At 51.4% G+C, this 25,655-nt stretch overlaps 1 protein-coding gene across 4 annotated transcripts in view; it reads left to right on the top strand.

Moving 5' to 3' along the window:
• Window positions 1-366: 366 nt before the first annotated feature.
• LOC105182059 (alpha-protein kinase 1) overlaps window positions 367-25,655 on the top strand; it is a 34,645-nt gene continuing 9,356 nt past the window's right edge. For 2 of the 4 annotated variants that reach the window (XM_019840862.2, XM_025307666.1), the window contains exons 1-4: window positions 546-1,027; window positions 3,390-5,136; window positions 6,123-6,396; window positions 14,803-15,107. In XM_019840862.2, coding sequence (XP_019696421.1) covers window positions 4,689-5,136; window positions 6,123-6,396; window positions 14,803-15,107 — 1,027 coding nt within the window. In that variant the 5' untranslated portion in view covers window positions 546-1,027; window positions 3,390-4,688. Of the gene's footprint in view, window positions 418-545; window positions 1,028-3,389; window positions 5,137-6,122; window positions 6,397-14,802; window positions 15,108-25,655 lie in introns of those variants that run through there. The other 2 variants (XM_025307668.1, XM_025307667.1) reach the window with 2 other exon arrangements.

Genomic DNA, 25,655 nt, shown 5'->3' with positions numbered 1-25,655 from the left:
ATCAACATCTCCGTTCGCGCTAGCACCCTCGTCGGCCAGAAGGGAGAGAGGAGGCATCAGTTGCTGTAGCGACGTCGCCGACGACGACGACGACGACGGCGCCAAAGTTGCTCGCGATGGTGGTGGTCGCGGATGATGGTGGAGGTGGCGGCGGGGAGTCGGCGATGGTGGTGGTGGTGGTAGCCGCGGCGGCAGGAAGGGGTAGGGCTGAACGCATCCCAGAGCGGCTACCTGCCCGCCAACCCTGTCTGCTTCGCGACGCTTCCCTAGTACTCGGGCGATCGCTAACACCCGCGCACGCGAAGACATCCCTCCGTATCGCGTGGGCTTGCACGCCACCGTGTGCGTGCGTGCGTGCGTGCGTGCGTGCGTGCGTGCGTGCGTGCGTGCGTGCATGGTGCATGCGTGCGTGCGTGCGTGAGTCTCAGTCTTGGTGTGCGGCATGAGTTTCGCATGAGTGTTCATCGGGCAAGGGAGAGAACACGCAGAGAGAGAGAGAGAGAGAGAGAGAGAGAGAGAGAGAGAGAGAGAGAGAGAGAGAGGGAGAGAGAGAGAGAGAGAGGGTATCCTAAGCGGCGTGCCGAGAGCACTGCCGATCGCTAGCAGCGTGGGCTTAGCGTGATGTAACCCCACGCGCGGCACGCTAATCGTCCTCGACTCGGCCTCGCTGTGCGTGCGTGCGTGCGTGCGTGCGTGCGTGCGCTCCGCGAAGGTGCACGGGGGCTTCATGAAGCGTCATGACCTACCGCGCGAAACACGAGACCTAGCCCGGCCAGTAGGCGCAACGTCCGCGGCAGACGGCGGAGTCGCTGACAAATGAGTAGCGAGCTGTGAGTAGTGAGTACCACGGCGAGTAGTCAGCATCGTGAGGCGACCGACGAGTAGTAGTGGTCGCGTACGGGCGCGTGTGCGTGCGTGTGCGTTGTGCGAGGCACTGAGGACTCGCGTTCGCGCGAGACGCCTTGGTAGCGTGAGACTACTTGTCGGAAAGCGACAGAGAGAGAGAGAGAGAGAGGAGAGAGATGGGGTACAAAGTCCGCTTTGCCTTTTCGTTTTCTCTCTCTCTCTCTCTGTTTACGTGCACAACCCTCCATGTAGCTCTCTCCCTCTCTCCTTTTTTCCCTCCACTTTCTTCTTTTTTTCTCTCCGCCCTCTCTCTCTCTCTCTCTCTCTCTCTCTCTCTCTCTTTCCCTCTCTCCGTTTCTCCGGAGAATTTTTCGAAATCAAGCAGACACGCGCTCGCGACGTGGTCCGAGCTCGCATCTCTTTTGCTTTGCATATCTTTCTTCATGCGCTTCGCACTCGTGGTTGTCCACCCGTCTGGAATCTGCTGGTCCCTCAAGCGCGCGACTGCTCTCCTCCGGAAATCCTTTTTTTTCCCGCGAGAGGGAAAGGATGCGCGCGTGTGTACGGAGATCATATTAGCACCGGCGTCTGGATTCTGGAGAGAACGATCCGTATATTACTCTTTCATCGCGCGGCTCCGTCTCTGTCTCTCTTTCTTTCTCTCTCTCTCTCTCTCTCTCTCTCTCTCTCTCTCTCTCTCTCTCTCTATCTCTCTTTCTCTCTCTCGCCCGACTGATTCCGCCGTGTGCGAAAAGCAAGCTCACTTTCGACGCTCCCTCTCGTTTTTTCGGGAGGACACCATGTGCGCCAGCGAGAGATACTTCCAATCCCTCTTGTCTCAGTCCCTCGGGGAAAGAGACTTTTGTTCCTCGAGGGAGGAAAGTTGCCGGAGCGGGCTCCGGCGGAGCGGCCGGGGAGCGAAAAATTGGGGACGACGCGAGCAGATTGATCACGGCGAGCTGAGCCGATAAATTAGGGCAACGCTTGAGGATAGCCGTGGGGCAGTTGGAGAGAGCCGCCAGGCCGTGCTGGCTCTCTCTCTCTCTCTCTCTCTCTCTCTCACGCACCCTCGTGCTATTCCGGGGCTGACTTGCGGTCGCGCGTACGGAGTCGCGAGGACTCGGAAACCGCGAAGCGCCTTTGCACCGCCCGGTATTCTCGGCACATCCGCGCGGTATCGAGTGCTTTTATGGTCAATCGGCCGCCAAAGCGTGTATTGGCGCGTATCGACTGCGTTAGCCGGCCAACGCTGCGGTCCCGTCAGCGGGCGTTCTGTGACGTTCGAACGGCTAGAGCGGATGACGAGAGCTCGAGAGCGATTTGCTACTGTCGCTACGCTCGCACTGAAATGTGATGAGGCAGGCAGACTCCTCTCAAGTCCGCTCGGGAGTGAAACTCCCTCCGCTCCGGTGCAGCTTCGGCATCACCGCGACCGTTTTGCTTTCTTGCGAGATTGCCTCTGCAAATAGTCATCCCTCTTCGGCGCTCTCTCGTATGGTGTTTTTACCACCCGCCGTGATTGTGTGTTTTGTACACACTCCCCGCTGGAAAATACGCGAGTCAGACTCGAAGCTTTCGAGAACGAGCACGAGTCGACCCAAGCGAGTAGCTCGCTTGGGGCGAGCCGATGAACGGATTTCGGTGATTTCATTCGTCCGATGGTCGAGTGGACTTTCTCAGAGCGGCGGTTGTTTGCGACATATATCTGGCGGAAAAACCCGGAGATTACGGTCCTCCCGAAACTTTTCCCAGGCTTGCCGTTCGGCAAGCCGAAATTCCTCCGACGATCGTAAGGACGACTCAAGCGTGCGACGCAACTGCGGAGGCGATTTCACTTCCCCGGCTGGAAACTCGCCGAGCTCGACGTCTCGGTCCCCGTGAACACTCCGACAGTTTCACGACGTTCGCTCGCAAAACACACACACACACACACACGCACACACACACATACTCTCCTGAGCGGATAAAGTTCGCCGCATGATCCCTCTCTCGCACGAATTCCAGCCGGGCATGGCTGCGTGTCCCGCGCGTCGTCCTTCGCATTGCGCTGCGCGGAAGAACGGGGTCATTAGCTACGCGTCTAATCGGAACGCGAGGCTCAGCCTCGGCGCGAGTTGGCCGAGCAGAAGGGAGCATCGGCGGCGCGACTCCGATTTCGACGCGAGCTGTCGTCGTCGTTGCTCTAGCCTCGGCGATGACTCGCCGGCGCGGGTCGATTCCCGTTCACGAGCCGCTGCTGCCCCCAGCGCGCGATTCCGCGCGGCTCGACCGCGTCGCCGTCGACGAATAACGACGCCCCAGTGCGCGTCCGTGAGCATTTGAAGCGCGAAAGCAGCTCTTGACGACGTGTTCTTTCTCTCTCTCTCTCTCTCTCTCTCTCTCTGTCTCTCTCTCTCTCTCTCTGTCTCTCTCTCTCTCTCTCTCTCTCTCTCTCTCGCCCGCTCGCTCGACGAGGCGCGTCGTCGCGACGAGCGAGTACTCGCCGAGGACGCGGCCGCGCAGTCGAGCGCGTTCTCGCGACTGCATCGTTAAATTGTACCCAGCGTGAAAGAACAGGACACCGCGAAGGACACTCTCGGCAGACGCTCGGGGCACGATGAGAGAGTAAGCTGCGCGACGCGAGCCGACAGCGCGTCCTGCAAGGAGCGGCTGCCCGGGGGGCGGCGTGGATCCGCGCGCGGCGACGGGCAGGATACTCGATGAAGAAGAAGCACCTGGCCGAGCGGACACTCGCGCAGGATTCGCGTATGATGGACACGCGAGCGCCGTCGGGAGGTATCCGCGGCAGTCGAGCGGCGCCGGAAATCGCGCGATTCGGCGAGTCCTCTGGCACTCGCTACCAGATTACGGCGCACCGGCGGCGCCGGTAATGGAGCGATAATCCGCCCGAGAGGAAAGCTCGCGCTCCTCGAAGCTGACTCGAGCTCGGTCGAGTCCGACGCTCCGCCGGACATCGATTGCCTCCGCGACGGGAACGCAGAAGGCGGAAGAAAGGAACCGAGAGACTCTCGCCCCCCCCCACCCCGTGACGAAGGAGCGGGCTGTAATTGGCGTTCGATCGTATTCGCGGGGAATTCCTACGACGTTCTCGTCATTACGCGTCCAGGCAAATTCCAGCGAGAGAACGGCAGAATTGGAACGAACGAATAATTCAGCGACCACCCTGCCTTCCCCTCCTCTATCTCTCTCTCTCTCTCTCGGCGACCGACAGGCAGCAAACAAGCGGGAGCGTCGCTCAAGCAACGCCACGTCTCGCGTGTCAAAGGGCGAGAGCGGTCAAAGGGCGCTCGTCGCAGGTTCCCTTGGCGTCGACCGGCGAAACGAGCGAGACGGGACGAAGCGGCCGCAGGATCGAGTCGGCCGGCTGCTAATGCGGCCGAATCGGCGGGGGTGGCGGCGGCGGCGACTGGCTTTTACGTGGCTTGTAGCCCCGTAGCTGTCGCGAGGGAAGAAGATCGTTATTACCAGCCTCGGGCGGAAAGCCCGCGGAAGATTAATGAACGGCGGCAGCGGCGACGGCGACGGCGGCTGGCGGAATAACGTCGCGCGAGCGTAGTGGCGTTCGATAAGATCCGCGGCCGAGGAAAGCGCGGAGGAAGTCGCTGCGCGCTCCGCTGCGGCCTCCGTGTGCGAGCGGCGTGCGAGCGGCGCAAGGCCCCGGCTGGATGTTGTCGCGATTCCTGCAGGAGCTCTCGGCGGCAGACAACGTCGGCGCGGAGAAGCGGCGGCAGGGCTTGTGATCGTCCCGCCAGCGGGCCGATCGTTCCCGCGCCACAAGCGATCGCGTAGCGATCGCCGTCGCCGCCGACGGCGAGAGGAATGTGACAGCGCGAGGTGGAGAGATGACGGTGACGCCGTCGACTTCCGATGTCGCTGACAAGGCGGTGTCGACGGACGACGGCGGCAGCGGCATGGAGGTGGCGCGCCTCGAGGCCGTCCTCGCTGCTCTCGTGGAGACCAAGGTGGAGGCGATGAAGGCGTCGTCGACCCTGAGCCGACGCTCCGGCAGCGCGCCCGCCAGTCCGCGCCGACCTAGATTGACCTCGACCTCGACGGCCTCTTCTTCCTTGAACCATCATCACCATCACCATCATCACCATCACCACCTGCACCACTCGCAGCAGCAGCAGCAGCAGCAGCAGCAGCAGCAGCAACAGCAGCAGCAGCACAAGAAGAAGGGCCAGCCGCACCAGCAGCATCATCGCCACCGTCGCAGACGTCACGACTCCGCGCCCTGCGGTGAATACCTCAACGATGTGACGGATCATTCTCAGCACAAGTCACTCAATGGTACGTCGAGACGATTTATTGCTTTGCGTTTGCGGGAGATCGGTCACGCAGGTGGCAATCGAGCGGAGAGAGCGCCGAATTCGCGAATGTTTCCCGAGGGGGAGAGAGAGAGAGAGAGAGACGTTCCTTCGACGTTTCGTGTCTTTGAGCGTCGTGTGCCTCTCTCGTAGTCTGGAAGAAAAAAATGGTTAATCTTGTCGAAGTGGTTTTTAGCGCCACATTTCTCTTGGTCGTTCTGACGGCGAGTGGTAGACGGAGGAATATCGTTGCGCCGCTGCTGAGAAAGCGACTGTTCGCTTGATCTCTCTTCTTTTGAGTAACGGTTATTTCCAACAAAGAGGATAGATCCTGAATGATGGTCTCTCGAGATGCGCTCGTTAGAAATTTCAAACGGGCTCATCATCATGCATTTAAGGGAAGAATTTCTCTTCTCGAGAATATTATAGAATTTATACGCTCGCTATGGGAGAAGAGAGCAAGAGTTGCGTTTCCGTTTCAATTAGAGACTCTTGTTCCAATTTAATATCGTTCGTTGGAGTTTTAAACTTTATCAGGGACGGGATTCGGAGTATATTTTGAGTTAATCCGACGCGCTCGCGACGGACTTGCAACAAATTTACGGGTATCTGCAAACCTGCGGAATAGTTGGAGCAAGTGTACATTACATTTATTTTTTAACTCGGTATGTGTTTTTTGTGCGTGTAGTAACAATCGATACGACTGCGGTACTTGCTGCGAAAGTGGTTTTCTTTACCGCAATTGTTCATATGCAATCAAAGGTGATCATTCGAATCTCCGTCGGACATTTCCGTCGGACGGAGGATTAGAGTTTGCGCTCGACGAGGAGATACGTTTGTTCCCGGAGAATCCCGAAACTCCTTCGGCGAAATTCGCAAAATATTTGCGGAGCTAAGCTGCGCCTGAAGCTAAGCTTCGTCTGAACCGCCGGCGGGTATCCATTAATCGCGCCTTTTTCCGTTTGCCAGGAAAGGGACGGAGAAGAGCTTCCGAAAGTCCTCGAAGCCCTCGAAAGAAACGCAGGCATTCGAGGAGTCCAAATGTTCTTCAAGGCGTTCAAGACGTTCACGCCGGCCTCGATTCGCGCCTCGAGCTGGTCGGCATAGACGGCGACCAAAACGTGGCCCTAATAAACTTCGAAAGGGCTAAAGAAAGGGCTAAAGAAGTCTTCGGCGACTCTTCCAGATATCCGCCGCCGCTGCACCGAAGTGCCTGCTACATTTCCCAAAGCGAAGCTCAATTGTGAGTATATCTCATCGTACGCGCGCTCTCTCTCTCTCTCTCTCTCTCTCTGCTCTTTTCAAACGCCGACGGCGATGCAGCGGTTTAAATTATCGCTGAGTTCCCTACCAAAGTTCGCGGACATTCGTAGGATCAAGTTGCCCGGGGAGTAATTTCGCGGTGTTTTCCCAGACACGGCTTAAACTCCGATTAGAATTCTCAAATTTGCCTCAAAATTGACTATTCGACTGCGATACCGATTTCATTCTTATCCCAGTCATGGCTTCTCGAAATCGAGACAGAAGAAATCATACGGAAAGAATTTTTCGGGAGATGCAACATTTGTACAAAATACAATATCAGCTTGTTCGGTTAAGATAGACCGATATTGCTTAAAACACAATTGAAAGTGTGGGACAAAAGTGTCAACGGAATCTGCCGAGGCGCGTATCCAACTTTGGACATTTTCTTAATGTGTGTGTGTTTTGGTTTTTAAATTCAGATACTTAACCCTTTAACGTCCGACTTTTTTATGTTTTAAGAATAAAATTTGAGTTTTTTTAAACTGAGACTATAAGTAGTGATAACAAAAAAAAAATATCAGAATTTTATATCTATGAAAAACTACGGAATTTTCTGACCAAATCATTATCAAAGGATTCTCGATTTTTTTCAAAAGCGTCTTTTTGTATTTCTGTTTATTGTTTATTGGTAAATATGACTTGGATCCTAAAAGCATATACGAAATGAGCAATCTATATAGAGAAAAATGAAGAGTAATCCATACGACATAACTCTGATAGTCAGCTTGACATTTTTGAGCTGAAACTTTATTATATTTGTGAGTGAAGTTTATCATTCAGAGCGTCAAGCTTACTATTTCAGAAGAATATCTTATGGATCACCGTTTAGATAGTCAATCGTCCTTCATTTTTCTTCATTTTTCGCCGCATAAAAAGCTGTAGGTCATCAGGTTTCACGAAAAATAGGTTGATTTCTTGATTTTCGTGTCCACCATATTGGATTAGCCATTTTGAACTTCTGTATTCTTGTAATTTCACATTTTGCATCTGAGAAAGCTTCCAAATGTATAAAATTATAACAGATTCCAATCTATTCATTTATAGTGCACTTCTAGATATCAGTAACAATGCTAACTATGCCTACCTGGAATTTAACAAAACATATTATCATTAAAACTAAGTTAAAAACAGACTAAACCGAATCTACATACAATCTATATACCATTTTTTAGAAGAAGAATTCACCTTTACAGTGCGGGTGCAAAGAAAACGAAAATATCTCCTTTTTTGTCCAAGTTATGGATTCTTAAATGCGTAACTATAGTTACTTTCTGGTAACTGTAGTTACCAATAGGCGTTAAAGGGTTAAACCTTCAACATGTATTCTACGTTGGGAGCTAAAGTACACTCACGCACCAAAATAATAAGAATGTCCAAGAATAACGGCGCAAACTTTCGGGAAATCGGACGACAGGCTTCGAAAAATCAGATCCCGCTCGACGCAGTAATCGCACCGGAAACAGTTAAACCGCCCCGGGCGGCAGATGGACTGGAGGCTGCGCCCGAAATTAGAATCCTCTCATCCTCGTCGCCGCGGAATATCTCGCTCGATCTTCCGCTGCTATAGTTTTCTCCGCGTCGCAACTCCGCGACGACGACGGAGGGATGCCTGTCGCCTCTCGGCTCGAACTTCCGCTTCGCTATCTTGTCATCTACCCGGGTCATCTCGCCGGGTGTCCGCGCGACCCGTCCGTCCTCCGTCCGTCCGTGTTATCTCACCGGGGGATTCGATCCGTCCTCAGCTCCACCAAGTGAGAGAGAAAGACGTGCTTTTGGCGTGAGAACACACCACTACGGGGTGGAACTGGGTCAGCAGCGCGCAGTGCGTGGTTGCGCGCCTCCGTCACATGCTCTCTCTCTCTCTCTCTCTCTCTCTCTCTCTCTCTCTCTCTCTCTCTCGGCAAATACGGTTTGGCGGCTGAACCACCTGGCCAACAAAGGACGAGCGCGCCGTTGAAGCGTGTAATGAAACTGCGGCCGTCCGCTCGCGAGGTCCGGAGAAACGGACGCTGTGGTGTCGGTCGGCCGATCATCACGAGGAGGCGTCGCTGTGTTATCGCGCGTCATCGTCCCGCGCTCTTTACTCTCTCTCTCTCTCTCTCTCTCTCTTCCTTTCCCGTCTCCCACCCGATTTTCGCCTCTTCTCGATCAATCGTACACTGCGGTTTGTAAAATGATACGTTCGGCCAAGTGTATGCGCGCCACGCGATACGGCGGGCCCGAGGAGAGGTCTCTCTCGCGATGATCGCCAGCTTTGTTGCTCTCACGTGGCTGCCCGCCACGTAACTCGCCCTGCAAATGTCCACCGAGACAAGATATCTGTGGGGGCAAAATACATTCGTCTAGCTGTTCGACTTGTATGTCGTACAATAACACTCGCCCGCCGGCGAGCTTCGCAAATATCATTTCGGCAGCGAAATGCATTAGTTTAGCCGTTCGGTCTGTATGCAATAATAACGCACGGGGGTGTTATTAAAGGTGCGTTCAAAAGGCAGAGAGAGAGAGAGAGAGAGAGAAAGTGTTTTTCAAGCTTCTTCAAAGCTCGTTACATCGTCGCCCTGCGAACATTAACACCCGAGAAATCCGCTCTTAAAATTTCGCAAGAGCGTCCCGAGTATAAATACATTCGATTAGTCATTCGGTTTGCGTGTGTAGTAACAGCCACCGACACAAGTGCCTCAAATATTATCCCGGAAACAAAAACGCGCTCGTTTAGTCATTCAGTTTGTACGTCATAATAACACATAGGAGTGTTATCAAAGGCGCGTTAAAAAGGCAGAGAGAGAGAGAGAGAGAGAGAGAGAGAGAGTGACGCATCTGTTGAACTTCTTCAAAGCTCGTTATACCGTCGCCCTGCAAATTCCGAAGGGTAGCGCCGTCCTTTAAATTTCACACGCGCGGCAAGAGAGTGCCCTGAATATATCATAAACACGTTCGATCGGTCATTTGGTTTGACAACCCGACAAAAACTCATTCGCTGGGGCGAGTGCCTGATATATATTATTCCCGAGACAAAAGCGCATTCGTTCACACGAATTCCTCGACTCGCGACACGTCGCAAATAAGGGCGCGTAAGCCTACGTGTTATCAAAAATGTGCTAAAAGGGCCGAGAGAATAACGCGCCTCTCGGAAACTTCTTCGAAGCTCATTATACGGTCGCCCTACAAATCCGGAACAATGGCACACTGTCCTTTAAATTTCATGACAATGCTGCCCCAGATATACGTAGCGTGCACACGGAAGAGAAATGCGGGAGGGTATCGCGACGGACATCAGTTGACACGCAACTCGTCGCGAAGACGCGTGTTCGTCGAAAAGTGTTTCGCGCGAGACGGCGCGGCAGCGACCGATTTAGCGTTGACGTTTACTACTTGCTACGATCCGCTTCAGCACGCTGGGATCTCCCGGCGTCTATAGGGCAAGCCCGGGGTAGATGCGTAGTTTTTTTTATTGGAAATAACACATCTGTATTATTGCAATGAATGATCAACGACATATTAACACGCTCCCAAGTAAGCCTACCTACTCAAGTGTCCCACTCCGATTTTGACGAAATTTTGCATGCGTATAGAACATCGAAAAATATTAGACACGTAATATTTTTTTATATCGGCCCATAAAACGTTTTTAGGGTAGAAACCACCTCTAAAATGTCAATTTTTTCGCTTTCTTGTCTTATATATAGATGTTCAATATCACGAAATGTTTGAGAAAATAATGTTTCCAGAGAAACACATCTGTTGTTTTTATGTTACCAAATCCGAATTCATCAGAAAATTTGAGATTTTCAAAATGGCGGATTCAATGTGGCGAATCGATATTTGAAGAATATCATGATTCTGTCGTAATTGGCATACATTTATTAATTTTCTGCGATTTACATATCTCAAGGTCTTCAGAGTAAGAAACAAATCTAGAATCAGAATTTGAAATTCAAAATGTCGAATTCATCATGGCGGATGAAAATTTGAAAAACATTTCTCCATCAATTTTTGGAATTGGTGTATGATTTTATATGTGGCTTCTCTAGGCTGATAGGTAATGAGTAAATGAGACGGATGCTTTGCCCAAATAATGAAGATATATAATGTGGACCTATTCGGCTAATGAGTATATATGTGAAGTATATATTATTAAATATAGTTTTCTAAATTTGATTATGTATTATAATTTTTAATTCTGAAGACCTTGAGATACACGACTCACGAGAAATTAATAAATGTACACGAACTTTCGAAAAATATGATATTCTTCAAATATCGCTCCGCCATATTGAATCCGCCATTTTGAAAGTCTCGAATTTTCTGGTGAATTCGGATTTGATAACACGAAAACAGCTGATGTGTTCCTCTGGAAACATTATTTTCTCAAACATTTCTCAAACATTAAGTATTTATGTACAAGACAAGAAAGCGAAAAAATTGACATTTTAATGGTAATTTTTATCCTTAAAACGCTTTATGGGCCGATATAAAAAAATACGTATCTAATATTTTTCGATGCTCTATACGCATGCAAAATTTCATCAAAATCGGAATGAGACATTTGGGTAGGTTTACTTGTCAGTACAGGAGAAGGTATTTAAGGTATGGAAGAATTTTATGGAAAAAAAATTCATAGGACGCCAATAATAACGAAATATTAAAAATATTCGGTGAAGGATAAATGGTCCGGGTTAAGATGGTCATATGTGAAGGTATAATTGGGCATGCCTATGATTATGTAGAAATTTGTTTATCTTTATTTATCTGTTTAGTCTTTTACATCCTTTTATTAATTATTAACCTTTTTATTAATCCTTTTATTAGTTATTATTGAAATAAAACGTTTCCGCAAGATTCTTGTGGAGAAACCAAGGGCAATACTGCAGAGAAGGTTGAAAAGTGGCAGCACAGAAAAAGGCCCTACGGGAAAACATTGTTTATTAAAGAGAGAAAAGAGAAAGAAATCTATTCGGTATCTTTAAACGAAACAAGAAGCTGGTGAAAATGTACTGAAGTTTCTAATGCTAAGTACCCAGAGAAAAATGACAGTCGAATAGATATCTGATCGACGTCTTTTGTACGTCTAAAGCATCTGGGAAACCTCCAGTGTGCATTGCTTGCCATTTCTCGCTGAGTAGACTGCCCATCTAACCCCGATAAAAGTGAGCCTATCTATCCCGTTTGGAGAGTTCGCGTAAAGATGCGTGAAACGTAGTCTCGGTGACGAATTTTGAGATCAACTACGCAAATACGATGTTTTTTTTAGTCGTTTAAGCTCAGGTCTAATGTTGTAACTCAAAATAAACCGTATTGGCAAGGTCTTTTTCCGATCGTGTGAAACGCGTTCTGGAGGTTAATAGAAACATTGAACATTTATTTACTCACAATAACAGTGTTTTTGTGGATCATCAGGAAGAGACACACCTACTGCTTGTGGTACATCCAACTCACAACTGACCGATCAGCTCTGACGCCTAGCGTACATTAACAAAATTATGGCAATTGACCATCTCTATCCCGGACTTATCCTCTCTCTCTCTCTCTCTCTCTCTCTCTCTCTCTCTCTCTCTCTCTCTTTTTATCGGTACCTCTTAATTAAGTATGCAATCGCCGCATACGTGGAAACTCGCGCTCATTATTCTTTCACAGCGTCCCCGTTGCCGGTATTATTAGATGCGTTTTAAATTTACATATTTGCGAGAACTAACTCGGCCGCGCGCGCGCGCGCGCGCGTCGCTTCGAAGGACGACGAGAACGGAGTGTACACACATGTATGCATATAACGTGTACACTCGTGTATCTCGCGGCGATTTCTCCGCTGACAAATGCGACGGAGTGCTTAAAACGCGGCGATAGCGCCTGGTGAATCGGTCATTGTCCGGGCCTCACGCCGCTTGTTATCGCCGGGCTCGAATTCCATTCCGCAGCGCCGCAGAGCACGGCTCCCGACACCTCGGTTATCGTTTTTCCACTTTTCCGTCCTATTCTAGCAGCGTTTTCTAAATTTATACTCAGAGAGAGAGAGAGAGAGAGAGCACGTGACGCGGCCTTCGTGTGTGTGACGCAGATAGTGCAACGATTGTTCTTTGTTCAGCTCGATATCGGGGTCTGCTGCTTCTCGTTGGCTGTTGCGGACGTATATCGAATTTGCTGGCCCGCTTCTCCCCCCCTCCCCTCCTGCAGCGCACGCAGAGCGGAGAGAGCTCGTGTAATGGCCGAACGGAGTTTCATCGCAAACTCAGGCCGCGCGCTAATTTACTCTCACCTCTCTCGCGATCGCTCCCGACGCGCCGCGACGGTCCTTTTGTTTTCGCTACGCCGGAGCGAACAGCCGCGGCGGTTATTATTTTTATCCGCGTCCGTCTCTTCGTCGATCTCCCCGGCACGGCGGAGCACCCCCGTCTCCTATCTATGCGGGTCACGTGACGTGTCTGTAGGACGTGAGAGAGACCGTAGCCGTTGGCTCTCGTGAAGTTACATTCGATTAATTAAACTTCGTACTTCGGAGCTTCGCTTTGAGCAGCTTGAGAGCTTGAACGACGTTCCTCGTCCGTTTACGCACGAGTTAATTTTCTCAGCGCTCGCCTGCGAGGGGAGGGGGAGGGGCGATCGATTTTTTCTGTTCTTCTCGATCTTGTTCTTCGGTACTTCGTTCCGACATTGCCCAGTCGCGAAAATGTGGGATAGCATTTTTAGTAGCGCTTCAACTCTCTTCCGTTTCTTCACCTTCAGCGAGCGACACTTTGCCCGGAACATTTAACGCTCAGCTGCGAAGGTGCGATCGATATTTATTCCCCTCAATGTCGCGCAGTGTCTCGTTTCGGTTGCTTGATTGGGACAACACAGCAGTCTGATTTATATTTCAGCCCTTACTCTTTAAGCAGCCGCCTACGTGGACTTTGTCCTCGTTCGTTTACGCGTGAAAATTTTCTCAGCGCTCAACCTGCGAATCGATGGCGCGATCGATTTTCGCGCCGGTTTTTATCTTCCTCACTGCCGTCTCTTCTGCGTCTCGCTGCGGTCGCGAGCGTTTACTAATTTATATTTCAGCCCTTGCTTTAAGCAGCGCCGCCTACGTGGAATTTATTCGTTTACGTACATGAAATCCTCTCCAGCGTTCAGCCGCGAAGGTGCGATCGGGTTTCAATTCTTTCCAATGACGCGCTCAACATTTCGCTTGGAGATTCGACCGCTCGGACGAGAAGGGGGTAGCCATACCCGATCCCAAATTTCTCCCCTCTCGGGAGAACGGCCGCTTTAGCTTGTCGCTTCGATTGTTCGCTCGGAAACAAGGCGGCGTTTCTAATTCGTATTTCAAGGTACGCTTTAAGCGGCCGCGCGCGGATTGACTCGGTGTTCATCGGCTTATTCGCCCGGAGGTCTCCTCGCCGTTCATTCGCGAAGATGCGATCGATCTCTCTGCCGGCTTTTATTCTCTTCAATGTCGCCCGGCGCGGCGCGGCGTCTCGTCCGCTCTCTCGCTCGCTCGCTCGGCCGAAAACGGGCTAACGTTTCTAATTCGTCCGGATGCGGAGGTACGTGCCTGCGCAACAATAGACCGCCCTTTCAGCCGCCGTCCGTGCACAGCAAACAGCAACTTCTCGAGTTTCGCGAACAATACAGGTACCATCGTGATCGATACGCGCCCGCCGCACGTCCCTTTTTTTTTCTTCGGACCCTCACAATCGGAGCTGGTTAAAAAACACGCTGGAAGCGTCGCTCGCCTGTTTTGTGTTTTCAGGCACGACGAGGAGAACGCGCGCGTGCGCGCGCGCGCGCGCGCTGATGTAGATTTTAATTAGCGGCATCGTCAATAGAGCTCGGCTCGTCTTACCCCGAAAAAACGGACTCGTTATCTCGCGCCGTGTCGTCGTACAGGCAGCCAAGAGGAAGAAGAGGAAGAGGAGGAGCTGGGGGCTGCTCGATTTTCATTTAAACCTTTCTCTTTGGAGAAAGAGAGAGAGAGAGAGAGAGAGAGAGAGAGAGAGAGAGAGAGAGAGAGAGAGAGAGAGAGAGAGAGAGAGAGGGGAGGGTGAGAGAATCACGTGTTTTCCGACGTGCCCGCGCAACTCGTGTCTTTTATCGCCGTCGGCCATTTATCTCGCGCGAGATAATCCCGACGGGGCGGGGCTGCGAAACGCGCGCGCGAGCGCGAGATGTGATTTTTCGATATATAAATTAAACGCGTCACGCGTAATCCGGATGGAGCGGCGTGTTTCTTTGCGGCGAAGGTGCGCCGGCCGAGAATAACGGGCCGATCAGCAACAACAATAGCAACAAAACAATAACAGTGCGCGGCGCGGCGCGCGGAAGGACGACTTGCGCTGAAGGACGCGTCTCCGTTTGCTTTCCCTTTCAGAAATATTCCTTACGACGATGCCGACTACGTGGCGTTGAACGTAGCCGACGAGGAGGAGGAGACCTTGAGCGGCCCGGAGAAGGTGGACGAGCTTCAGGAGAGGTACCATCGGCCACGAAGAAAGCGCAAACGTAAACGACGCAAGGTCGAGCCCGTCGTCAGTCCGGAGGAGGAGTTCGTCGATCCCGAGGAGCTCCCCCCGCGCGCACGATGGACGATCGTCGCCACCGCTTGTCTTCTGCTCGCGATGTCCTTGCTCCTGGTCGGTGTCACGCTACGGATGGCGCCTATAATCGACGATATGGGTAGGTCGCTCGCTCGACAACGAGGCCTCTTCCGCTCCGCATTCTGACCGTGCGTGCAGCGCGAGGCGCTTGCGAGGACCTTGAGGCGTCCTCGAGGGCGCCTGTTGGCTCTTCCGTTAGAGAAGACGAATGCACGCTCTCTAAATTTCCTGCGGCGGAATCGCGGCTCAAGACACGCGAGTGACGCGTGAAAAGCGCGCGACGGTCCCGCTTCCAGCGCTCGAAATCGCAGGAACTCGGGGCGGATTTCAACTTCGCTGCGAATTCGACCGATCGGAGCAAATATGTTCCCGGTGGGGTACACTCGTTTGCAGGACACACAGCACATTGGTTTCCGCGCGTTTTCGGTGAAATGATCGTTATGAGCGAGACGCTGCTCGTGAGCAAAGTTGGGAAAGTTACTTTGCAAAAGTATCCAGTTACAGTTACAGCTTTTTTCACTGGAAAAGTAACTAATTACAGTCACGAGTTACTGACCTTCAAAAATAACATGTTACAGTTATAGTTATTTGGAAAGTAACGAGTCGTTACTTTTTAGTAACTTTTTTACAATAATTTTGTAAAAATTGCCTTATTTTGCTATTATTTTAAATTTCGTAATTGTGTAAATTTCTTCAATTTTACATAAAAGTAGTCTGTTGATTATTATATGAATGAATTTGAATAATAAATACTAAAAATACTAAAAATAATCTTAACATCAAAATTTTTCACTAAAACACATATTGATATTTTATTAAATAAAGACTTATATACTCTCATATGTTTTCTTAAATTTGAAGTCGAAGTTCTATACTTGCGTGAATAATTTTTTTGCCAGCGCAAGTTTTGTAGAGAAATGCCCGGTTGTTCTCGTTTCCAAATTTTTGCCGCAACTCGAATATTTCCGCATACGCTAGCATATAGCATTTTACAATTCTTCTTCGAAGATTGAGATGTTTTATCCATTGCTTGAATTTTATTTATATAACTGAAACCACGCAGCGCAGCGTTTCACGTTGAACGCAGGTTATATTAACAAATCAAGACTGGCGATGCACGACGGAAATGTTCAATAGGCGTACAATTTTTTTGAAAGAAATACGGGTTGTGTTCGGAGAGGAGACTATCAGCGACTTATTGCGTCATTTTATCCTTGTTTCACATCAAATGAACGACAAAGATAGGTGACGCAACAGCGCGTTTTCCAAATGCAGCCAGAATAACTGTACGCTTATTGGATATCAAGCATCGCACGTCGCGTTATCGTGTTGCTCTGCCAGAAACTTAAGTTTGAAATATATAAAGTAAAGTATTAAATTAGTTACTAGTTATCAAACAAACGCAACCAAGTTAAGTTACAGTTATAGATGAAAAAGAAAACGAAACGAAGTTAAGTTATAATTATTAAAAAAAAGAAATAATTGTAACTTCGTTACAAGTAACAAGTTAGTTCTCAATCCTGCTCGCGAGTCTTGCCGGTCATGGCAGGGGCCGAGGTGACGATGTTGAGGACACGAGCGGAGGATTCAAGAAAGAGATGATTGTCGCGGTTGAATTTTTGTCCGTCAGATACGAGCGGCCAATGTTTACACAGCGTGTGTCACTCGAGCTCTTGTCGTAATCGATACCACGCAAGCCCGTGAGCAACGCTTCACAATTGCGAGCGTTTCAAGTGTTCTTCGTTCCGTCGGAAAAATGGACACCGTTCTGCAAACGAGTGTACATACCGGGTACTCCGCTCTTCGATTTCGAGCTCGATGATATTCACTCGGCGATTCAGAGCGGAGAATTCGCTCCTCGCGAATGAAGAATCACTCGAATTCTCGAGTGACTCGCGGCGATCGCTCCACTTTTCGGGCGAGACCTCACTCTGGGAAATTTCGGAGGAGCAGTTTCGAGTTAGACGGTCGCGCACAGATTCAGCGGATATAAACGCGCGATCAGAATGCGCGTGCATCTCAAGTCGACTTCTTGAGATTGTTTCGCTCGCTTTTTGCGACATTTTCTCGCTTACGATCGCAAGTGTGATTTCGAGCGTACGCGTATCTTGAGGCTGTTTTTTCGACACGAGTTTCGTGAAATCCGTCAGAGGCAGCTCCGTGCTGTGACAAACCGCGCTCTTGTTCCGCGGCGACAAAATGCTCCGTTTATTTACGCGCTTCGCTATTTTTTACGGGCGTCCCGGAGTCGATACCGCCGTGTACTCGGAAATAACTAAATCCGCGCGCTCGCGTCCGCCGCCGGTGCCGACGGCGATGACGCTCGGATGGTGCGGAGCAGAAAATCATACCGGATTAGCGGCGCTGAAATATGTAAGACGGTCCCGTGGGAAGTAACCTCCGAATGAAGTCACTAGGCGTTAATGATTTAATGCGTGCCCCGCTATGCAATCCTGCCGCACAGGGCAAACGATATTGTCACTCGCGCGAGAGAGCGCGGATCCGATTAAGCGGCCCGTCAAGTTCTCATGAACTCAGATTTGATTAAGCTTCTTACCGTTTTCCCCGTGGCACTCTGCGCCGCTGTTTTTCTTCTCCGCTCGCCGTCGCCAATCTCAAACGGCAACAATCCCGCCGGTGCTGGTTCAGCACCGAACAAACCGCCGCTGCATTACCTACGCGATCGCGTCGAGACGATTAGAAAATTACATTATCGCTGGCCGAAACACGCAACACCTCGCCGAGAGTCGCTGCATCGAGCGTCTCGGCGGATTGAGCTAAATCACAACTATTAAAAAAAAAAGAAAAAAACAAGAAAAGAAGCACCTGGCCGAACTTCCGCGCTATTTCACGAGTTGAAATCCGCTCGGCGAAGCGCGGCTCCACGCCGCCCATCCGAGCGCCGTACAACGCGATTAAACCCCCACTTCGCTCGAGACCAATGTGAGAGAGGAGGAGGACGTCGTCGCGCAGAAATGCAGCGCAGCAATTAGCGCGTTGATCCCGACGATGATAATGGCCCGGAGAGCATCGTTAGCGGTTTCGCGGTGTCCCCGGCGCTTCCTTTCTAAATGCCGCGAAACCGCGTTTTCTCCGTAGACGCCGACCGGGGCGCTGTGCGCTTCCTCGCTCGACGTCCTCGCTCGACCCCCGTGCGGGGTCGAGGTTTCCCCCGAGGGCGCACGGCACGGCGAGAGGCAGGAAGGTCTTCACCAATTAACCGTTAAAGGCTAGGGTTGCATGCGGTGACGGCCGCCGGCACTTCTGCCGGTGGATCCTACGCGCAAGTACTTCTCCTCGCCCGGGCTTCTCCGTGCCGCGGTCTCACGTGCATGCAGCGACACACGTCGCCACACCCCGCTGTGGCGCGAACGAGCCGCATGCAGCGGCATGCGAGCGAGAGAGAGAGAGAGAGAAAGAGAGAGAGAGCGCGAGTGAGTGAGGTCGAGGGCGCTCCGCGGCTCTAAATTAAAGGCGCGCGTCTGCGAATCCTCCAGTCAGCCGTCGGATTTCCGTGGCGGCGGCGCCTTCAAGTTCGCTCTGTGCTCGCTCTCGGGGAGACTCGTTCGCGGGAGTGTGCCAAGTCGACGACGTGCGTGCGAAGCTCGTGCTCGTTGATCAGCGATCGTGGCGGGTGAGGACGCGCTCTCTCCGCGACCTCGGCGAGCCGTCCCGGTGTGACCTTTCCGCCGGCGTTCCGATAGGAAGCGCCACGCGAGAAATGGGATTAAAGTTTCAGCCGGCCTTCGCGTTTCCGGTGCTCGCGATGTGAAGTCGTCGGAGAGAGAGAGAGAGAGAGAGAGAGAGAGAGAGAGAGAGAGAGAGAGAGAGAGATCTCCGGGAGTTAACTCGCTTCTCCCCTCGAGGGGAAACAATTTCCTCAACTCCTGCGCTGCGGAGCAAGGCGGAGAGACAAAGAGTGAGAGAGAGGGAGGGAAGGAGCAGTAAGGCAAAAAATAAAACCGCTTTCGCCGGCGAGAAAAGCGACGGGATCTTCGCGCTGGGAAGTTCGCCGTTAAATCGCCGTTAAGTCGCGCCGGCGATTACGCCAGCGAGGAAATGAGCGCGTATCCTGGAGCAGAGATTAGTCATCGTGAAAATGGATTTCTCTCCCTCGATAATTCCGGACGTCGAAAGTTCAAACGCTCGCGGAATAACGCGCCGCGGGATTGTCGCGCGCGGTTGTAAATTCCCGGCGAAAGAGCCGCATTAAATCCCGATCATCCCGGCGAACGTTTCTCGCGACGCGAGAAACCCAAGTCTGTATTCGCCAGCGGTACTCCCTGCTGCTCCGCGAGTGCGTTGCGTGTAGTTTATTTAAATTCGCGAAGCGGTTAAACATATTGATAAATCTGCATCTATGCGACTGGCTGGCCGCCAGCGTGCTGGCGGGCGCGCGATATCCGTTTCCGATACGAATACGTCAAAGTGCGAATGACGTTGCACGAATACACGGCGATGCACGCGAAATCAACAAGTCCAAGTCGATATTCGGCGGCCGGCCGACGACGATAAAAGCGGTGTGTGTGGAAGCGGTTGTTATCGTGCACGGCGATTCGGAAACACGATTCGCGGCGGCATCGATGCGGCTCGATAGGATCGTCGATCTCCTCGTCCGCTGATTACTCCCGAGGCGCCCGATGATCCCCAACATTGCGCGAGCTGCACCGAATTTGGAAGAAATAAGGGCCGACTGGACCTGGTTTCTGCGCGCAAAGACCATCCGCGAGACACGGCACTCTCCCCCCGTGAGCTTTTAAATTCGCCCCTCGGTATTTCCGCACGACCTCCGCGTTCGCGTCGTCGTGGAAATATTCCGCTCGGACGGGACATTAATCATCGCGCGATTTCTGTAAATTCTTTCTCCGCGGCGTATATCGCGGCGAGGATCTTCAACTATACATAACTAGACTACACGTAACGTGTAGTCTAGTTATAATCTTCTGGAGGAACTAATTTTCCGAGACTTTCGAAGATTTTCCGTGGTTTTCACTGTTTTCACTGAAACTCCGAGTCCAGCTTGGGTTTGCGATCGCGATTTGTGAGTGTATTTATCGTGTGTATACGCGAAAAGCGCTTGAAAAGAGGGAGGGCTCTGGCTAAACGCAGTCAATTAAAAGGCAAACCGCACAGCATGAGCTGTGCGCTTTATGCGCTCAAACGCTCTGGAATATTGCGTGTCGTTCGATGTCAATTTTCTGTTTTATGCAAAAGTTGTTACGAACGAACGATTGCTGTCAAATCGCCCCGCAGACAAAAGTCAAGAGTGAATTTCTCACCAATTTGAGCAAATATTATTGATATTTACGAAAATTTGAAAATGATATTTACTAAAAATTTACTTAAATATTGTTCGTATCGTTTGTAACGTCAACGTCGAAATTAATTATTTCGATCCTGACTCGACATTGACCGAAACAAGCGGGCGTGTTGCGAGCTTTTTTATTCCCCTCGACGAGGAGGTAAAATAACCACGCATACAGTCCCGGTCCATCCTTCTTGAAACACCCTGTATATACTTATCGGCTGCAAAGCAGCGGGTTTTAATAGGTGCCTCGGGTGCCTCTACCTCGTGACCGAGCGCGGAATTTTTTTGCAAAACTGCTTCCCCGGTATCGATTCGCGCGCGCGCCAGATGCGGATGGTCCCGTGACGTCGCCGCTCTTTGTGCCGATGTCAACGTACGCGAACCTAACCGTTTTTCAATTACGAGCGTGTCATTGTCAACGTCCGCACTTCACGTTTATGCGCCTGCCTTTCCCTCGGCGTGTATCCGGTTGCTCAGCAAACGCGCGCCCGTCTCTCGCTAAATGACGCGAAATTATCAATCCAAAGTCCCCTCCAGGGGAAAGAGGCGAGGAAGACAAGATGCTTCCTGGAGAGCATCGGGCGCCTACATTGTGCACCTCGAAATTACACGGCGCCTGAACTTCCATCTTGCTCCTGGCCTGGAGGCGGTCCGCTTGCTGCAATCTTACGGACGCATTTATAATTCACTCGCGTAGAAAAAGAGCGAATTAGTCTCCCCGAGCGTGTCTCAAAGCGAGCGGCCGCCCAGGCCGTCGCGACCCCTCCCCCCCCCTTCCCCCGGAAGCAGCGTGCACCACCGGCTGCTCCGGGACGCCTACAATAGTTGTGACGTGTTCACGGCGAGATTACCCGGCGCATCGTATCGACCTGAAATTTGCAAGACGCGCTGCCTGCGCGCCGAAATTGCGGACGGGACGGGAGTCGCGTTTCGGCACTTCACGGCGTCGGCGTTTACATCGTTACGCGCTCGGCGGCGGCGGCGGCGGAACCGGGTCATGCCTGCGCGCCCGGCTTTTCGCCATCGTTCGATTTTGACGTGCACGTCATTAAAGGCTACGGATATAGGAGCAATCGTCATTGCTGACATTTGCTAACCCCCGCAGCGGCGCGCAGCAACGCGCCATCGCTCCGCTTCCGCGAGCGTTTTGCGCACGCCGGATCGAACACGACGATCGATCACTTAACCCGCCGGCTACAATCGGCGCTCGCAGCGGCGAACAATGCGCTCCGATCGAAAGTTCCTCATCGAGCACGCCGAGCGGCCGAGACTCGAGACGAAGATCCGTTCGGCCGGAATTACATCGCCGAGTGTATCTCCTTCGCCTTCTTTCGCTTTCTTTTCTAATTCGCACTTGCCGTGCGAAACCGTGTGTATCGTGCCGAGGAACGGCGCCGCCGAAGAACAGAACGAACTTGAAAAATGTCGATCACACGCAGGCGCAACGTCTCGTCACGTCAGCACCAACACCGTCAGGCTGCTCTTCTCGTGTTTCTTGTATACGTGTACAAGATCCGCCGCGCGTGCGGACATTTTTCTGCAAATTTCTCGTATATTTTTAAGCTTCTAAATTTGGCTGTAAAGCTACAGCAATGGTCTTTGAGGTCTTTTCCCGAGCGAGAATACTCGTTCGGCACGTAAAGCCTCGGGTAACGCGCAAAATACTTGAGCTAAGCGGCGACTCAGGCGGCGAATTTTGAAATTTTTTATCGCTTTTGTTGCATATTGAACAATACTGCCATTCGTTTTTGCTCTCCCCTTCTCCCTCTCTCTCTCTCTCTCTCTCTCTCTCTCTCTCTCTCTCTCTCTCATTATGTGAAAGCATTTGTAATTCCGCGCGACCAACGCGACGCGACGCGTTCCCGGGGAAAAAAAAGTTACATTCCAAAGTTTTCAAGCATGGCATCTCTCTCCTTAAAGTCGAACGAACGGTCGAGGGGACACACGCCTTGTCGCGGCTCTCTCGCTGCGGATGCTGATACATCGCGTCGCTTTTACATCGGGCCCTGCGAAATTGCGCTACAGAGTCGCGCGTGAATCTTTTATTACTCTCGCGTCACGGAGTGCCGAGAGAAGGACGAGTGGAATTTTTAGGGGTCGCAACGTCTGTTCCACGAGGTCGTAATTCAGACGATACGTCGCTGCGGCCATTACGCTCGCGCCGCGGCGCGCCTCGGCAGTATCGTAAAGCAGTGTGTATCGATCTCGCATTTAGGAGATGACACGGAACGCGCAAATTATACATGTCCGGCATTTGCATAATATTCCAGGCTGCGGCAATTCGCCGTCTCGCGCATCGTCAGGTGACACCTGCGCGTCACAGATCGCCGTGAAAGCGAGAGCGTGAACGACGGAAGAATTAGCCGGGCGTTTTCGCCCTCGGAAACGACGGCCGGCCATTGCATCGCGATTCACCGCGTTTAATGAGCCATTTGCCCGGAACGAACGACGTAACCGTTAAATTCAATGGATTTGGATGGCCGATCACGCGTGCATTTCGCCGAAACGATGTGTGCGAAGGTTTCCGTGCGCGTGCGCGCGCCTGTGCGCGTCGTTACGCTTTGCATTTATTCTGGAGAGAATTGCACGCACTGATGGAAAAATATAGTTGAATTGACTATAATCTCACTATATAGCTTGTAGTTCATTTTGGCGTCAACTATATTTTTATAGTTGGTGGAACCTGCAAAATGTAGTAGAATAAGCACAAATATATAGTCAATGATTGTCTTAAATAATCGTTTAGTTACTTTTATCACATATTATGGTAATTTCTCATTCACAAATATAGTGAGATTTAATATTCATATAGCTACATCTGTCATAATTTAGCAAATATTCTGGCATAATATTGACTATATAAAAGAGTTACTCTACCTACCACTTTATATTTGTATCCATGGAATAATTTTAGTTTAACTTACTATAATTCTTAGTAAAAATATTAAATATTAAATATATGGCTGGTTATACTATGCCTATATCGTAATTATTATGGTAATACTTACTATAAATATGATATATCTCGGAACTATAATCTAGTTACTATATCATTATAGTTCCAAATATCATATACTTTTCTCTCAGTGCGAGAGTGCAATACGCCGGGTAATCTCTCGCGAATTCCGCTCCGCGTCGATTCGTCCTCCCTGAGGCGAGTCTCGCGCGCTGACACCGCGCTGTAATCGACTTAGCGCTCGGAGAGCGAAATCCGCCGCCAGCCTCGTTGCGCATTTGCATTGTTGCGTCACTCCGCAGGATCTAATCCCTAAAGCCGTCTCCCGTGTCGCACTTGGACTCGACGCACGGGGAGCGCACAGGTGCGAACGTACAGGTCGAAGTCGAAGCTCGCGCTCGCGCGCGGCGCGAGCTTCGACTTCGAGGGTGCGCACCTCCGCCGAAATCGAAAGTCGGTGTCGGACTCGGGTGTCGAGGGGCGAAGAGGGGAGGGAAGAAGAAGTCACCGTGCGAGCGAGAGAGAGAGAGAGAGAGAGAGGGGGGGGTGGGAGAGGAGAGGAAGGGGAGAAATTTAATTCCGTTCTCGCGTTTCAACGGATTAAAAGCGGCGGGCCATAAATACTGTCGCGGTAATTCGAAAGCTCTCGTATCCGGCGCGTTTCTCTCTCGCGCGCGCGCGCGCGGATCCTTCAAATTACCGGCGCGGCGCGCGGCGAGATATATCGGGCGCATGAAAATTTCATCTCGGCGAGAAAACCAGCTGAGTCTTACACGCCGGCACGGCGCCTCATTAGAATAACGCCATTGCATATGCGCGTCATTTGACGCATCGGTGTCCGCGAGTGGTATAATCCGCCGTTTAGAGAAGGAAATTCTCACCGTCGCGTCGCGTCGCTCGCTCGCTCGCTCGCTCGCTCGCTGCGATCTTGTTTTCACGTTTTGACGTCACGCGGCGGCTCCTTCGCCGAAACAAGGTCAATTTGTTGCCGGCCGACGCTTCTCTCCTCGCATTTTTCCATCGAGTTTATTATTAAGGCGGAGGCAACGCGCGCGCGAGAAACGAAGGGAGGGGGGCGGGAGGAAGGAGAAAGGAGAGAAGAGAGAAATTTGTGCCGAGTGTGCGCGGCAAGTGATTTCTTCGTCGTCGCGTCTGAGGATGTTGCTCGCTTCGCTCGGTGCAAACGCCAGATCTAAGTATTTACGTCCGCCTGGTAACAGACACTTTATTGATAGCCAACTGGACGTTCATTTTGCTCTCGGACGCGGTGAGCGTCCAACTTTGACTTACGGCTTTCTGAATTTGGCAGCTCGGCCCGCTCACTCACTCGTTATAATTTGCGAGCGTTTATGACAGTGCGCGTTTTTACGCTCGGAGGTGTTATTTATCGTCGGAGAGGGGCCCGGATATATTCGGGGCCGAAGAACGTTCGCGGATACAAACCCCGTTCTTTCGTTCCCTCGTCGAGTACCTCGTCTCGCTCGAACTCGACCGCGGGGCTGGCACTCTTGCTCGCCTTTAATAATCGCCATTTTCGTGGCGTACCTCGAGAGACCTTTTATTTTATACACGATTTCTTACGCTTTTAGCTTCCGCGGCATCATTGGATGTGGACCACCGAGCTGGTCCATTAAGCGAACGGGAGTTTCGAAGCTACCAGACGCTACTTTACACTTTGCCAGTTTATGATCGATCTGTGCGGTAAACTGGAGCGCGCGACACCTCGACAGCTCATTGTCTCGCTGTGTTTGCGCTGTTTATACCGAGCAACGTTCGTAAGCCGAAGTAGGAGCGCGACGTATCGGAATAACAGGCACGCGCATACATATATACACACAAACAGGTACGTGCCTTTCCTCTCCGCTCTCTCTCTCTCTCTCTCTCTCTCTCTCTGAGACAAACGAGATGAGCGAGAAGAAGCAGCGGAGTCTGAAAAATATTCCATTTTTCACCTGTCCCTACCACTCCGCGGGACGAAGCAACACGACGAAAAGAAGCTCTCGCGATACGTGTTTGTTTGTCTAGATCTCGTTCTCTTTTCTCTCTCTCTCTCTCTCTCTCTCCCTCTCTCTTTCTCTTGCCTCCTCTCCCACCTTCTGTCTCACGATAGCGGGTTAATAATCGTAAAACAGCGCGGCGGGGCGAATTTTATCGGGCGTGAACACGCGCGCTCGAGTCGACGCTCGTGATTCTCAATTGTCGGCGAAGTGACGGCGAAACGGCCACTCCCGCGGAATTGCATCGCCCGTTGTTCCCTGTTAATTCGCAACGACTGCCAGCCGAACTTGAAATTCGTGCCGGAATTAGACCAGACAGCGTCCGTCGTCCCGGTCGCTCGTCGAGCTCGTCGGCGATCGCCAGTG

The sequence above is a fragment of the Harpegnathos saltator genome, unplaced genomic scaffold (genome assembly GCF_003227715.2).
Source record: "Harpegnathos saltator strain DR-91 unplaced genomic scaffold, Hsal_v8.6 scaffold93, whole genome shotgun sequence".
NCBI lineage: Eukaryota > Metazoa > Arthropoda > Insecta > Hymenoptera > Formicidae > Harpegnathos > Harpegnathos saltator.
This window is presented reverse-complemented; position numbering and strand designations above follow the sequence as displayed.